Source organism: Pipistrellus hanaki (assembly GCF_964339955.1).
Source record: "Pipistrellus hanaki genome assembly, chromosome: 3".
NCBI classification, from domain to species: Eukaryota; Metazoa; Chordata; class Mammalia; order Chiroptera; family Vespertilionidae; genus Pipistrellus; species Pipistrellus hanaki.
Window position 1 is genome coordinate 29,164,144 of NC_140505.1, and position 17,141 is coordinate 29,181,284.

Sequence of the window (17,141 nt, forward strand, 5' to 3'; positions counted from 1 at the left end):
GTTTAGCGGCATATCCAGACGATTTTCGGGATATACTCGGCATATAAGACGACCCCCTATTTTCGGTTCACTTTTTTTCGTTTCAAAAGTCATCCTATACGCTGGAAAATACGGCAATATATTTTCACATGCCCAAAATTGTAGAGAAAAAAGAAAGTATCATATATTTTAAATATATAATTCTAAGTATTGCTAAGGGCCATAAGATCCTACATAATAAAAGACTAATATGCAAATTGACCAAATGGTGGAATCACTGGTCGCTATGATGCGCACTGACCACCTGAGGGCAGAAGCTCAATGCAGGAGCTGCCCGTGGTGGTCAGTGTGCTCCCACAGGGGGAGCACTGCTCAGCCAGAAGCCAGCCTCACAGCTGGTGAGCACAGCGGTGGTGGAGGGAGCCTCTCCTGCCTCTGCAGCAGCGCTAAGGAGTTCTGACTGCTGGCATAGGTCCTCTCCCCCAGGGGAGCAGGCCTATGCCAGCAGTCAGACATCCCCCAAGGGCTCCTAGACTGTGAGGGGTGCAGGCTTAGGGGACACCTCCACCCCCCCCCCCACCCCAGTGCATGAATTTTGTGTACCAGGCCTCTAGTTGTAAAATAAATCTAAATAATCAACAATTTTTTCCCTCATACTGTATTGCTAATATATTTCTATAATTTTATTATCTTTATTTTTAAAGTGATCTTAAACACAATGTCATTTAATTATTATTTTTTAAACAACAAAAGGCTTAGTCTGCTGAAACCGATTTGGCTCAGTGGTTGAGTGTCGGTCTGCGACTGAAAGGTCCCAGGTTCGATTCCGGTCAAGGGCATGTGCATTGATTGCGGGCACATCCCCGGTAGGGGGTGTGCAAGAGGCAGCTGGTTAATGTTTCTCTCTCATCAACGTTTCTAGCTCTCTATCTCTCTCCCTTCCTCTCTGTAAAAAAATCAATAAAATATATTAAAAAAAAATGGATAATGCCAATGGTGAAGATCAAAGACAATCTCAAACAAAGCTTAAAAGAAAATTGCACTCCCTTCTGACGATCTGGACGTGGCTCTGCAGGGACAGCCCCTGTTTGGAGATGCTGCCGGCCCCATGCCAGCCCTTCACTCCTGTGCCTGGCCCAAAGAAGACGAACCTGGAGGAGCTGCTCTGACGTGCCCCTTTCTAATCATAATTAATTTGTAAAAGTTAATCAAATTTATTTTATATACTTTTATTGTTGATTACAGATGCCCCTCATTTTCCTCTGCTTCAGCCCCCTCTGCCCAGTCCCTATCCCCCTTCCCCAGGCCTTCACCACTCTTGCCCATGTCCATGGACTGTGCATATGGGTACATAACTTCTTTGGTTTATGTCTTCTCACTCCCTACCCCCACATTGAGGTATGTCAGCCTGTTCCATGTCTCCATGCTTCAGGTTTTATCTTGTTGGTCAATTCGTTTTGTTCATTAGATTCCACAAAGAAGTGAGATCATGTGATGTTTGTCTTTCTCTGATTGGCTTATTTCCCTTGGCATAATAGCCTTCAGATCCATCCACGATGTCCCGAAGAGTAAGAGATGCTTCTTTTTCACAGGTGCATAGTATTCCATTGTATAAATGTACCAGAGCTTTTTTTATCCATTCATCTAATGATAAGCACTTGGGCTGTTTCCAAATTTTAGTTATTGTAAAATAATAATAATAATAATAATAATAATAATAATAAACTAATAAGAGGGAGAGAGAGCCCACCTGGCCAATTAATAAGAGTCTGTTAATAAAGATAGATCCTGTGGTGAAACTCTCCTTCTAGTAACAGTTCAGGAAGTGAAAGTATCCCATCATTAAAACAGTGCATGCTTATTATAAAACATTTAAAGAAGGCAGGGAAAAGAAATTAAAACTGTTCCATCACTCTAAGATAACCCCTGCATTCAAAGATAATCACCATTGCTTTCCTGTTTGCTTTTCTTTAGTCCTTTATTTTCATGCTGATATATTTTTGTTTTACCAAAAATAGGATCATTCTCTACATGCTGTTATAACCTATTTTTTCCACTTGACTCTCTTGATCATTTCCCAGGACTTGGGATCGAGTTCTAGGATATAATTCTAATGGCTGCACAGCGTTCCATTATGTAGGCATATCTTCATCTACACAGCCAGACACTTACTGAAGTTGTTTCTCTTTTTTGTTAGGTTGTGAGGGACTACTCTTAAAATCATACTGTGACAAATGTCCTCGAAGAGGGGGGAAAAAAGTAAATCAAATTTATACAAATTTACAAAATTAATTTTACAATGTGAATGTGCATGCAGTTGATTCGGAGTAAGCAATCTTTTATAACTCCGAGGTTCTTAGCATAGGGCCAGCCAGATAACAGGCACTATTTTATAATTCACAATTCAAATGACAAAGGAATTTATAAAATTGTATCAATAAATTGCTGCATCCATAACACACCACACTGGGAGGGAGGACCTTCTCTTACACAATGACTGAGGGTGGAGCTGATTTCTCCAGAGGCCACTGAGGGCTGCACATTATTTCCCTCTGGGTGCTGTGCTAACCAGCTTAGTTCCCACACAAGGGAACAATTTAATACCCTCAGTTAGCTATTCATCATCACAACTCCTGATTTCAGATTTTAGACATGAGTGTCTGGACTGGACCCATACACTTACACCTTAGAAATGTTCTGTTGTAAGTAATCCTAGTATCATTCCCACCCCCCGTAAATTAGGTTGGGGGAAGGGTAGAGCAGTGGGAATTCCAGCAGCTGCTGCTGCAGTGGAAGCCCCAAACACACCTGATCTTAATTCTCTTTCCTGACATCTAAATGAACTTTCACTCAACCTAAGTCTAATATCCCTCACATTTCACATATGAGGAAGATAGGGTTCACATTTTAACAATGGTTTAAACCGAACGTAAAATAAGATTTAAGAATATTTTATGTGGCTGAATTCTACACCTGCGGACAAAATATACTAGGTCAGTGGTCGGCAAACTCATTAGTCAACAGAGCCAAATGTCAACAGAAAGTACAACGATTGAAATTTGTTTTGAGAGCCAAATTTTTTAAACTTCTTCTAATGCCACTTCTTCAAAATAGACTCACCCAGGCTGTGGTATTTTGTGGGAAGAGACACACTCAAGGGGCCAAAGAGCCGCATGTGGCTTGAGCTGCAGTTTGCCGACCACGGTGCTAGGTCCTTTATAAAGAATAATGGTTTAAGCTGCAGATTTTAATAGCTTTGTGTGAAAGCTTGTTAAATTGCAGGATTATCTTTTCAAGCTTATTCTTGAAGAAATATGTAATTTATTTCCTTTCTTTATATAATACTAATGTGTACAAATCCTTTTTTAATTTAAATATATTTTATTGATTTTTTACAGACAGGAAGGGAGAGGGATAGAGAGAGAAACATCGATCAGCTGCCTCCTGCACACCTCCTACTGGGGATGTGCCCCCAACCAAGGTACATGCCCTTGACTGGAATTGAACCTGGGACCCTTCAGTCTGCAGGCCAATGCTCTATCCACTGAGCCAAACTGGCTAAGGCTACAAATCCTTTTGGAAATATGTAAAATATTCATGATTTCAAATATTTTATTGTCATGCCCTAACACGTTACTTTATAATACTTTACAAGTATGTACCTAATTTTACAAATGGCATTTGATAGTTATATAGAAAGAAACTAAAAGAGGAGTGGTGTTAGACAAAGTCAATAAAAAAATGAGGCAAAAGACTCAGATGTTTTATTTGGCAATCCAAGGTAGCAGCAACAAAGAAAATTCCTAACCTCCTCTGGGTATCAAAACTCCTACCCTACCTATCCCTTCCTTTCAATTATTATATTGTAAAACAAAATAATTGCACAATAGATTTTGTTTTAATCAAAATTATATTTAAACAAAGTTTAAGTTTATATACAAAAATACAAATCATTCCCTTTGTTTTGAAAATTATACCTTTAAAATTGTTTTCATACAGACGGGAAAATTTAGTGCTGAGCAGGGTCTATTCTTCCAGCTACTGATTAAACTTATGAAAGAAACTGTTTAATGAAGTGAAAGCCCTTTAAACTGATGACATTTAAAAAACAACAAGCAAAACAAAGGGGAAATACTAGTAAGATGTAATAAATGTAAGTATTATAGCATTCTCAGATGTGATTCTTTATAAAATGAAAATCAGGTGATATCTTCTGGCATATGGCAACTTTATAAACAGCATATAGCACACAGCATACTTCAGGATGCCAAGAAGTTGAATTAAACATCACCTTCAGTAAAGCTAATAATATGACTGTTTTTTTGTTTTGTTTTTAAATATATTTTATTGAAATTTTTTACAGAGAGGAAGAGAGAGAGTACTAGAAACATCGATCAGCTGCCTCCTGTGCCCTTGACCAGAATCGAACCTGGACCTTCCAGTATGCAGGCTGAAGCTCTATCCACTGAGCCAAACCGGTTTTGGCTAACATGACTATTTTTAAAGGCTGGGACATGTGAACAACAAAAGCAATGGTTTAAAATACAATAGAAAATAAAGGAAATTTATATTACATTATTACAAATGTATTCATTAATTTCTGGTGAAGATTTTGTTTTTATATAAGAACAATTACAGTTATTTTTTCAATTAATGATTATATGCATGAATTAAAATTACCCTACATTAAGTTTCTGAATATTAGCTACAAACAACACACATAAGTGCTGGCACATGAGAGAATTATTCCCCTTCTATAAAACCTGTTGGGGAGTGTTCCATTGGGTAATTTATAATATCAGAGAGAAAAATTGCAAATGTGAAATAAACCAAAAAAAGACTTAAATAGTACTATATCTTCACTTATTTAATATGATGTTTAAATTTAGGCTTTAATTACTTTTACATGTAGAGAAATGCAAAATTTCTATATATTTTTTCTTTTTACTTTCTCCAAGGTTAACTGAAAAGAGAGGGGTGTATTTTACATAAAATTAGAGGATGAATTCTGAGATTTCCCCCAAATGTCTTACTGTCCTATGGAAATGGGCACTTGTTTCATAGTAAAAAACAGAATACCATTTTTGAACAAATCATTTATGGCCCTTTCGAACCCTGAGCTTCCTCTAAGACAAGGCTGTGCCTAAATTGGTTGACATGGCTTTATAGTGAAAAAAGTCTTTCTAATTCTATTCCTTAAATGAGCTCCACTTCTTGTAATTCACATGACACCCTTTGGCTGTGGTTGTCTGTTAAATTTCCTGTCCTGTCTAGTTTCAGCAAACCAAAACAAATAGCTCACAGAAAAGGCTATGGTAACCAGTTTTTTTTCCCTTTTGGTATTTCCAGTTAAGTGCTTTCTCCTTAGAGATAGATAGAGAAGGAGGAAATTAGCCACAGACAAGGTGTAAGTAGGTCACAGAAGTTTCAATGCACCAAAAAAAGTGCCATCTCCATCCTGTGATATTTTAGCATCTCCGCGTGGTATTGCAAGTAGAAGTTCATCTCCTTCTTCCAGCTTTGCAATGCCTGGAAAAGAATGGTTTACAAGATCGTTAAGTGGTTGTCCGATGGGAAAGAAAACAAAAGGAATATCAAATAAAACAATTTTGTTTTGGAAAAAGGTAGGTAGGCATTTACACTTCAAATTACAACAAGGGACTTCTAAACCAGTTACTATTCTACTAGCCTAAAGGAAAGTTAAAAGAAATGAAAAAAGAAGTTCCAGGAGATGTAAATGTATTTACTGCTTACTGCTTATAAAGTGGAGAATCTAAACAGGAACCAAATGTTAAAGTTTAAGAAAAAAAATGTTAAGTAAATCATGGCACATCCATTGATGGAATATTATATAGTTCAAAATGATTTTGCTTCATTTTATTGAAATGATAAACTTTTTATAATAATTTTAAATAAAAATACACAACTATATTTACTTTTAAATGTACATATAAAAATATATAAATCATTAAAAAGTATAAAACAAAATACTATTCATTAGCAAAGCACATCTATTACACAGTGTTTCTCTAGAGGCAAGATTATGGGATAAGGAGTAATTTGGATTACTTGTTATAGCCTTTTATTTTTTATGTTTCCTTTAATAACTGTATCTGTCTTTATAAACAAAAACAACAAAATAGCTTCTTAAAACTAACCAATAAATCTTTATGTGCCTAATTACAATGACATATTTTGTAATTCAGGAATAAAAAACACAATTCAGGCACTACACTCAGTATTTCAGGTAATTTCTGACCCCATTAAAAAATATCTATATGGCCCTAGCCAACTTGGCTCAGAGGATATTGCGTCAGCCTGCAGACTGAAGGGTCCCGGGTTCAATTCTGGTCAAGAGCACAAGCCCAGGTTGTGGGCTCAACCCCCAGTAGGAGGCAGTCTATCAATAATTCTCTCTCATCATTGATGTTTCTATCTCTCTTCCTTTCTGAAATCAATAAAAATACATTAAAAAATGTCCATATGAAAGAAAAGAAAGAGGAGAGCAAGAGGAGAAGAAACAAAGAAACTAACAAACAAAATAGTATCTGAATTGTCAACACTTTCAATTAACATTTTAAAAAATAATTGCGTCATTTCGTTAATGTACACTGAAAATGTACTCACAATGAACACATCTGTGTTAACATCTATTATGAGGCCCAAAGTATCCAATTATTTGGGGTAACAATTTATATACTGAACATTTATGATGTACCAGACACCTTTCTAGACACACATAGTATGTGTGACAAATTTTTTGTTTTTTGTCTCCAAAGATCTTGTGTTTTTTAATGGACCAAGACAGACAACAAACAAAAAAACATAGTTTTGGGTACCATTAAGGGTAATGTGTATATTTTATAGGACTGGCAAAGCATTTAATGACTAAATAGTCATTAAAAAGACTGGAAATTTTTGTTGAAGAGATTAGTCATTATCATAGAGATTAAAGATAATCTAATATTTTGAAAAAGGCTATAGATCCCAAAGCATTAAATAATATTAATTCTTAAATAAAATGGGAATGATGCTCCCCCACCAAAACATGTTTTGTTTTTTATTTTTCTTAGGAAATTGTCAAAAGTTTTCTAAAGTAGAGAGAATAATATAAACTCCATGTACTCAGTATTTAGTCCAATGATTGTTAACCCATTCTCAATCTTGTTTCATCTATAATTTGAAGCAAATTCTAGACCTCATACCATTTATATGCTTCCACATGCATCTATACAACTTATCCATAAAACTGACTACTTTTAACGTAGAATCTATTTAAAATTACTACACTAAGTTATTGGCTATTTCAATTCTTTGCGCTTTTAGCAATCTAACCTTTTCTACAATAAACGTATTTAACTTGTAAATGGAATAATGAATAAGTTTCTGCTTTGTGTACAAAAGAGGTTCTTTGGTATTATGTTGGGTCCCTCAAAAGGACCAGTTTAACTTTTTTGGGGGGTTACTATGGAAGCAACTTGGACATTTACACAGTTATGTATAGTTTTTAATGATTTTGAACACAGGTGCCCTAGAACAGATAAATATTACAAACCTGAATTTTCCTACAGAATGGTTTTATTTAATACTAAGCTATTAGCATGGATAAATATCTTCAGGGTTGAGTTATTTATTCTTAAAAAGCAAGGCACCTAGGAAATCTGTCAAGAGAGTAAGTATGAGAGCAGCAGCTTATTAGAAAATCTGAAAGTTCACTGTAAAGCTGTAACTACTAATGGATATAAGTAAATAGCAGGTTGGTATAGCCTCATTTAATAGAATTTTGCAACACCAAAATACTAGTCATTGCTCGGAGCAGGGAAGCTTTTTTTTTTTCTTCTTTTAATGAAAATTAGGGGTTTCCAATGTAACAAATTTCCTCATCGCCCTGTTAAAGTTGTTTATGGCTGCAGACCCAGAGTGACATCATCCATATTATCACATGCTGTTTCCCTTTCTCTCTGATTCATTGTGCATTTGTTAGTAAAAGTCTTTGAAATAAGTCACTTCCAGTTGAGTAGCCAGTATCCAACTCTGCTATGCATGGCAACGGCAACTGAAGACATTCCTCAGGGTTCCAAATGGGTTTGTCATATTCACCAGAGAGGAATGAATGAATTAAGGCAAATATTCTTTTTTTTTTTTTCTTCTTTTTTTCTCTCTAATACCAGCCTTGATTCATTTGGAATTACTCCCCAAACAAAATAAAGGCCATGCTGTCAATACAGCCCAAACAGACCTGAAATGAACAAAGCCTACCCTTTCTCTTTTCTCTCCGTATCTTTACTGCCCGAGTTGAAATGCAGGCTCATTGCCCCACTTTCACTTCCCCAAGTCACCTGTCTGGGATCTATTACACTAGATGTCACCTGTGTGAAAGTGAGAGAAGCCACTGGGCAACTTGACCTGATGCTCTCATCAGCCAAGGGGGGATGTCTTCCATAGCAAGTAAAGAAGAGTTTCAGGAACTGTTGGCCCAGAAAAAAAACTCACTACAGACTGATTAATTTGCCTCTCAGCATAACCATTACGGCTTGTCTCAGTTTCGGTTCTTATAAGAGTATTCCTTGTATCACGTGATCTAATGCATCTAAGGGAAATAATGAACAACATAAACTGATGAACAGAAACAGACCTGGAGACAGAGAAGCATCGATCAGACTGTCAAACCTCAGAGGGAAGGTAGGGGAGGTTGGGAGAAAAGGAGAGAGATCATCCAAAGGACTTGTGTGCATGCATATAAGCCTAACCAGTGGTCATGGACAACAGGGTGGTGGAGACATATGTGGGGAGGGGTTTGGGATGGGAATGGGGGAATGAGGACAATTATGTGATACCATAATCAATAAAGAAATTTAAAAAAAAAGTTCCTGGCAGCTCACATTCTGTAATCAACCTGGCTTCTTTAAACCAAGTTCTGGAACTTGGTTGCTGTGCATCCTAAGACAATGTGAGTCTTAGATTCCATCTCCCTAAAACAGGAAGCTTAAGTGAACAACCATAAAGTGCAGACCAGGGTGCCTGGCACATGGCAATCATTCTCTTATTCTTCTACTAGAGGCCTGATGCATGAAATTCCAGCAAGAGTAGGCCTCCCTTCTCCCAGCTGCCAGCACCAGCTTCTTTCTGGCACCTAGAACCCAGATTTCCCTCACAGCTCCCCCCACCCCACCCCCTGCTTCATCTGGAAGGTCGCCTGGACTAATTAGCATATTACACTTTAATTATTATAGATTATTATCACTGTTGTTATTACAGGGTGAAGAAAATACAGCTTAGAATGGTTCTCAATGTTGGTTTCTATGAAATTACTATATGTATATGAGATTATTATGTGTATAAAAATGATAAAACTGCCCTAACCGGTTTGGCTCAGTGGACAGAGCGTTGGCCTGCGGACTCAAGGGTCCCAGGTTTGATTCCGTCAAGGGCATATACCTTGGTTGCGGGCACATCCCAAGTAGGGAGTGTGCAGGAGGCAGCTGATTGATGTTTCTCTCTCATTGATGTTTCTAACTCTCTCTCCCTCTCCCTTCTTCTCTGTAAAAAAATCAATAAAAAAATATTTTAAAAATCATAAAACTATTAGTAATGATTTTATCTGCCTCAATTAAAACAGACCAGCTTATCACTCAAGATAATCAAAACCACACAGTATATGGAGGAATGTCTTTCTGCCTATTTACAGAGAACTATTATTTACCAGCTGAATAACAGGAATTATTGGGTAGTGTTTCAGGCATGTTTTGAATACATCTGAACAAAGTCACCAGGCTCAATTCATCCCCAAAGACATGGACTTTTTTCCTCTGTATTAGGTGTCCCATGGCAAACGTGCTATCGGTGTATAAAACCTGAGAAAGAAACCAAAAAGCTTTGTCAGAGGTGAGCACAAAATGGGAGGCATTGTACAGCAACAGCAGAATAAGGGTGGAACCTACCTGGCCATATATAAAAAAGTAACCGGTTTCTTTAACTAATATTTTATTTTCTCTTTCTTCTAGGGCTCTTCCTCTTTTGAAGCTGAGAAGCCAGGGAACAAACGTGTAATCTCCTACAATGAAGAGAACAATTTATAAACCGGAAATGGAGAAAAGCAGTTTTTCACCTCTGCCTAATTACTAAACTAAGTTTGAGACATAGAGGAGAATTTTATGGAGGAGGAGGAGGAGGAGGAGGAGGAGGAGGAGGAGGAGGAGGAGGAAGAAGAAGAAGAAGAAGAAGAAGAAGAAGAAGAAGAAGAAGAAGAAGAAGAAGAAGAAGACGACAAAACCCAGTACTCCACTGGTTTTTCCACTGTTATTTACATATTAACCAAGACCAAACCCTTGATTTGTAATGTCTGGTTTTTCTCTCATTCTTCTGAATTCCAGCAATTTCCCTAATAAGGGCTGGATGGGAAAGGTTGAGACAAAGGTTGTACAAAGTGTCTCCGAATAACACACTAAGAGAGATATAATAGTTCTGTTTTCCTTCCGTTCCCAGAGCAGACACAATGAGTTTGTAAGCATTTATCAGGAGAAAGCAAACTCCTCTTTTCACTGAAATAATGTTAGATCCACTGTGTAAATGAATTGGTCCTTTCAAGGTGAAGAATGCAGATGGTCTTGTTACAGAAAAACTGGAGAAGAACCAAGCAATACTTAGAGAGATGAAGTTACATTTATTACGCGCTGGTCCAGAGGAAAATGTCTCTCAAATTCTGGGCCCTAATATGGAGGAATTTCCCTATTTATATGTGTTTACCTTATTTGTCTTCCAAATATGGGGTGTTTCCAGTTCCTTTTGCAAGTTCTTAAAGGGCCCCTATGTGCTGGGGCCTTGAGACCTCAACCAAAGGCTTGGCATGGTGCCAGCACTGATAATTTTGTCTGAGGAAGGTTTAATGGCCTCTCTGAAATGGGAATAGTCTTATTTCCGTTATTATTTAAGCAAGCAAGCATTTACAGAAGCCAAATAGCAGGATTAAAATTTCAAACAGCAGTTTTTATATAAGATGGATGCTTCAATCTGATCACCGTCATGAAGAGGAAGTGAAGTCCGTAGATGTCCATGTAGCAATCATGGATCCAGAATGTTTGTTGTTCAACTTTGAGTTGAGTTTAGCAACAGGTCAGCGACTTAACAACAGTTCTAAGAACTGAGACACGGGATGTGCTCAGGCCCCACCTACTCAGTGTCCTCCTTACTCCATTTTAAGTGACTCTGAGCAATGCTTAGTGCATTTCATTTTTTTCATTACCACTTAATGGAAATATTCCTATTAAAGAGAGTACATGTTCATTTGTTTTTAGGTACTGTTTATATTTCTCCCCACTGCATACACATGCATATACATCTACATTCATGCTCATATACAGACATGGATTCTACTCCATAAGGCCAAGGCTATGGTTGTGCTATGGTCATAGCTGTAAACCCAAATGTTAAGAATAAAGCCTAGCACATAGTATGCCCTCAGTAAAGAATTAAGAGAGTTCTAGAATGAGAAAAGCACACAAAGAATATTTGAAGAAATAATTGCCAATCTCTTCCCAACTCTGAAGAAGAATAAATCTATACATCCAAGAAATTCAATGACTTCCAAGAAGGATAAACTCAAAAAACCCCATACCAAGACATATCAAAATGAATCAGTTCAAAGACAAATAGGATAGAATCATGAAAGCAGCAAGAGAGAAGCAACTCCTCAATTACAAGGGATGCCCAGTGATAACAGCTGACTTCCTTCCCACTTGAAACTATGTAGGCAAAAGGCAGGATTACATATTTAAAGTTCTGAATGAGGGATTATGTCAGCAAGACATGGCAAAATAGAAAGCCTTATAAATTACCTCTCCTCAGAAACAATGATTTAACAATATTATTGGAACCAAAATACCTTGAAGAAAAATTTAGAATCCAGCTAAGAAGTAGAAGCAACCTAAAGAAGCACAAAGTGTTCTCACATCAGTCCCTCCCCTTAACAGGTTTCTCTCAGCACCAAGAAGACTGCCTCAGCCCATGATTCCCTCCTGTGGAGGGGTGGGGAGCTTGCCTTCTGTGGAGCTGGTTTCTATCTTGCCTCATACCAAACACGGATAAAGCAAAAGAGCTTGGTCCCTGATACTTTTAGGAATAAAGAAAAGGGGAGAACATCCCCTTATAGCCAACATTTTTTTTTTTTTTTTGCATGGTTGAAGAAAAGCAGAGAACTGATGCTTTTCCTTCAGTAGAGGAGAAAGGAAGCAAAGGGGGTCTTGTCCCTAGCCTTAGAGTGGCTAATACCAAGCCCTGCTAACCAAAAAAAACATGTTTCCCAGTCAAAATAAGTCCAGAAAGACTGGAAGAGGTAACTGCTTCTTTGAATGTAAAGATAACTAAGCAAATCTACAAGGTAATGAGTTGTAAATCACGTTCACTCTGGTGTAAAAGTGAAAAGACAAAAATATTAAAAAGAACTATGACTACAGTAATTTAAAAGTTACACAATATAAAAAAATGTAAACTATCACATCAATAACATAAAGTGTGGGGGAGCGGGAAGTAAACATTGAGAGTGGCTGAATGGTTTAAAAAAATCCAACCATGTGCTGCCTATAAGAGAATCACTTTAACTTTAAGGACACAGAGTGTCTTAAATGGAAAGGTTAGAAAACAATATTCTATGTAAATAGAAAACAAAAGAGAGAAGTGGCTATTCTTATATCAGACCAAATGGATAGTCAAAAACTGTCAAAAGAGACAAAGGAAGTCATTATATGATAATCATCAAGAGGATATAACAAATGTATGTGTGTATATGTATGTGTGTATATATATATATATATATATATATATATATATATATATATCTCACACATTGGAGATCTATATGTGTAAAGAAAACATTAAGAGCTCTTGAAGAGGAAGTAAACAATAATAATAGAGAAAAATTCAATACCCGATTTTAAAAATAGATACATCATCCAAAAGAAAATTAGTATAGAAACAGAATACCTGAACAACACTACAGACTAAGTAAACTTAACAGATATACAAAATATTCTATTCTGCAGTACCAAAACACACAGATTTCTTAAGTAACAGGAAAATTCTCCAGGATAGATGAAATATTAGGGTGCAAATAAATTCCCAAAAGTTTGAAAATACTGAAATCATATTAGGTATCTTTTCCAACCACAACAGCATGAAACTAGAAATCAATAACATGAGGAAAACTGGAACATTCACAAATGCATGGATGTTAAACAACACATTCCTGAACAACCAGTGGGTCAAAAAACAAGTCAAAAGGAAAATAGATCCCTGGCCAGATGGCTCAGTCCATTCAAGCATCATCAATTATGCCAAAAGGTAAGTGAAGAAAAATATCTTGTAACAAAAACTGAAACAACATATCAAAATTTATGGGGCACAGTAGAGCAATGTTACTGAAACGTACATGCATACTTACATTTACATACTGTCCAAGGCTTGCTGGCATCACAAAGCCAACCCATGATCCAAGGGCAAAGCACCAGATGTGCACCCAGACTGGTGGAAAGCAGCCACCACACCAAAAAAATCATAACACTGAGCAGTTCATACTCACAATGGAGTAGCAGCTGTATTTTTTCTGTGTAGATTATAGTATTTTTTTTTTGGCCAGATGTGCAAAACAAATCTTTTCCAAGTCATATTTTTTAAAAATTTTATCTTTGGACTTCAGGGTCTTTTGCTGGCTTAATTTTAATTCTTAGGAAACAGTTTGCTGCCTATTAAAAGTTGGAAACATAGGTCTTTGGAAAATGCAGAGCCATTAATATAGTTTCAAAATAGTTTAATATTTGTGTTATGTTTAAAATAACTAACGTCACGCAGAAAAATACGCATGCAAGATAGCACTCCTGGGAATCATTACAAAGGCCAATCCAAATTCATTATCTGGACTTGTTTCCCCATTCCTGGCTCCAGCTTAATTTCCTGCCACTTTTGAATTCCCTTTATGAGTCACAACCCAAACATTGCCTTGCCCCTGGACGGCTTTATGTTTCTCAATAGCATTTAATTTTATGAATAGCATTTACATCTTGTTCATTTCTTGTTTTTCCTTCTTCAGAAGGTAAATTCTATGAAAGTAAGGAACCACATGTATTTTAATCACTCTTAAGTCCCAGTGCCCACACAGTAATTGTAACATTGTGTATTCTTAATCATTGTATGTAAAATATAAAGCAATAATTTCACATTGAAGGTTCATCATCAGAATGTTGTGGTTACCTATTTATACATATTATATATTTATTAATAAATTAATTAGTGTAAGATGTTTATGATAGGTCTGGTTTTATCTTCATCCTACTATGATTTCTACAACCTAATATAAAAGGATAATAGGATAATTAATATTTGTGTGTGATGATCTTGTGGCATTATAAAAGCCAAAATGATCCTATAGAATAAAAGGGTAATATGCAAATTGACCCTAACAATAGAATGAGTGGGAATGACCAGTTGCTATGATGTGCACTGACCACCAGCAGATAGATGCTCAATGAAGGAGCTGTTCTCTGGTGGTCAGTGTGCTCCCACAGGGGGTTCTCTGCTCAGCCACAAGTTGGGCTGATGACTGTGAGTGCAGCAGCAGAGGCAGGAGCCTGTGCTACCTCCTAGGCAGCGCTAAGAATGTCCAACTGCAGTTTAGGCCCGGCCCCGGGGAGAGGGAGGGGGAGACAGGAGAACCACACCTAAGATGTCAGCCGGACATCCCCCAAGGGCTCCTGGGCTTACAGAGGGATGTCAGACTGTCAATTTAGGCCCGATCCCCTGGGGAGTGGCCCTAAGGTGCCAGGTGGATATCCCCCAAGGGGTCCTGGACTGCAAGAGGGTGAAGGCCAGGCTGAGGAACCCCCCGGAGTGCACAAATTTTCGTGCACTGGACCTCTAGTTTCTAAATAATAAAAAATTGAATTTGCTGTAATATTGATTTTGTTTTATCATATGCTATTTCTAAGTATTAGTGTCTCTAAGATAATTCTGTTTTAAAATATTAACATACCTATTCCCTAATTATTTTGAATATATATATTTTTTCTTTTACATCTGACTATAAGAAGTTTGAAATAGAGAGTTGCTTTGACCTGAAATTTGAATACAGTCTTTGGACTTGAAACTTACAACTAATTAGACTATATTGAATTCTAAGTGGAAAAATTACTGGGACTATTTTGTTACCTTTTCGTATAGTAGGCATGTCACTGTCTGCAATCAGTTGCAAGCAGTCTTGAATGACTGAAAAGCAAAAATGTATCATTTTAGTTACTTGAAATAGTAAGGGAACTAAGATGACTTAGAACATAAAGCTACAAACTCATTCTCCAGTAACACCAAATCTATTATACTTTCTACAGAGCTTGTATATTGTTCCTAAAATTACTTTATGAAAGTTGTCCATGGTTTTTTATTATATCTTGTACTTGAAATATAATTTGTCCTTTAAAATTCATGTTTTAGAAAAACTCTATATGCTGTTGAAATAAAGTAAGTATGTCATCTTTGCTAACATTTATTGCGAAGACACAAATCCAACCTCAAAAAAAAAAAAAAAATCCTAAAAATTATGTACTGAAAACTAAGTCTTGTAGAGTGTAAACAACTTGCTCAGGATCTGAGATGGAAACCACATCTGTTTCACTCTAGATCCAAAGTCAGGCTTTTGTTAAAATATTTGCACCCAAAAGAGAAGAGCTAGAAGATCTTTTAAAAATAAAATGGAAGCATTTCCCTAAAACTGCTTAATCAGTACAGTTTCTGGGAAGCATCAATGCATATCACATATTACATGTACAGTAGAATATTGCAGAGAATATTCAAGGGAATAAAAAACTATTCTATTAAATAAAGACAAAAGTCATCAGGTAAAAGCAAAATAAGTAGACAAAATCAAAACAGTAAATATATTTGAAATATATAAACCCAAGTGTACCTATTTTAAATTAAGAAACTATTAGTTTATATTTTTATTATCTATCAAGTATTTTACTCAGAATTGAATACTTTAAAACATAGTTCTCAATGTATAGATTTTAAGAGCTTGACACGGATTTTTGCTTCAGTTGATTAACTGAAAAATTTATAATATTTAAAGCATAGAATAACAGATACAATAACTTTATATGATATTCTGAGGCTGTGCAAGTGCATTGGCCTAAAAAAAATTCCACTAATGGGACTTATCACACAAGAAAATCTGTTAAGAAATTTCCGTTGGCATTTAAACGTGGAATATAATGTTAAAAACTGCAATTCCTTTATAACAAGGAAACATTTCTAACACATTTTTATGTTAATCTGATCAATTCAATAAGAATAGCATATGTGGCCTACTCTGTGATTCTTTCATACATTTGTAAAACAAGGGCAGTCATGTCTGTGCCATAAGGAAAGTGTGACTCAGTGCAGTTACTATGGCAGATCCTCTGCCACGAAAATATGTAAAAACATCGTAACAAGCAGAACAGTTGTAAGGAGGCTTTTACTTAGAAGTAACGAAACATCCAAAGTAGCTAAAGTCTGAAGGTTACACCATATCAAAGGTCACACTATAGAGCCACATTAAACCTCTTTTAGATGCGTTTCTATTTTTCTAACAAATACTTCTTAAGAAATTACTACTCACAAGGCACCCTGATTGCTTTTGTGAGGGAGGCAAGGGTCAGTCAGAGCACCTAACACTCTGCTCTTTCCTCCACAGAGAGAAAAGAAGAGGATGCTGACAAAGGTCAAATTTCCAAATTCCCATCTTTCTTTTGTTGTTATGTGTACATGCATATTATAAAGCGTAAATGAGATAATACACATGAAACATTTAGTATATAATAATGGCAAAATCACTCTTGGCTAGTAGTAGTAGTAGTAGTAGTAGTAGTAGTAGTAGTAGTAGTGTTAGCATTATTGTTCCTGAAACAACATTGCACCCAACAAGCTGGGAACATAATGAAGGACAGTATGAGAGCATGAAGACCAAGTGAAGCTGATAAAAAAGAGACCAAAGAAATACTATAATATATTACTTCATATTTCAGTGAACCCTTCCCCTAACTGTTTCCCCCAAACTTCAGTAAGAGAGTTTTATACAATGAGTGATGCTTCAGTACTACCAAAAATTGGTATGTAAATTTTAATTTTAACCGAATTTTAAT

The 17,141-nt window shown here is 36.4% G+C and overlaps 1 protein-coding gene across 2 annotated transcripts in view; it reads right to left on the reverse strand.

The window, feature by feature from the left end:
- Positions 1–3,293: 3,293 nt before the first annotated feature.
- TNFSF13B (TNF superfamily member 13b) overlaps positions 3,294–17,141 on the reverse strand; it is a 28,941-nt gene continuing 15,093 nt past the window's right edge. Inside the window, exons 4-7 of one of the 2 annotated variants that reach the window (XM_084879977.1) lie at positions 15,175–15,231; positions 9,921–10,033; positions 9,683–9,833; positions 3,295–5,508 (exon numbers count right to left, since the gene is read on the reverse strand). In XM_084879977.1, coding sequence (XP_084736103.1) covers positions 5,396–5,508; positions 9,683–9,833; positions 9,921–10,033; positions 15,175–15,231 — 434 coding nt within the window. In that variant the 3' untranslated portion in view covers positions 3,295–5,395. Of the gene's footprint in view, positions 5,509–9,682; positions 9,834–9,920; positions 10,034–15,174; positions 15,232–17,141 lie in introns of both variants that reach the window. The other variant, XM_084879978.1, reaches the window with a different exon arrangement.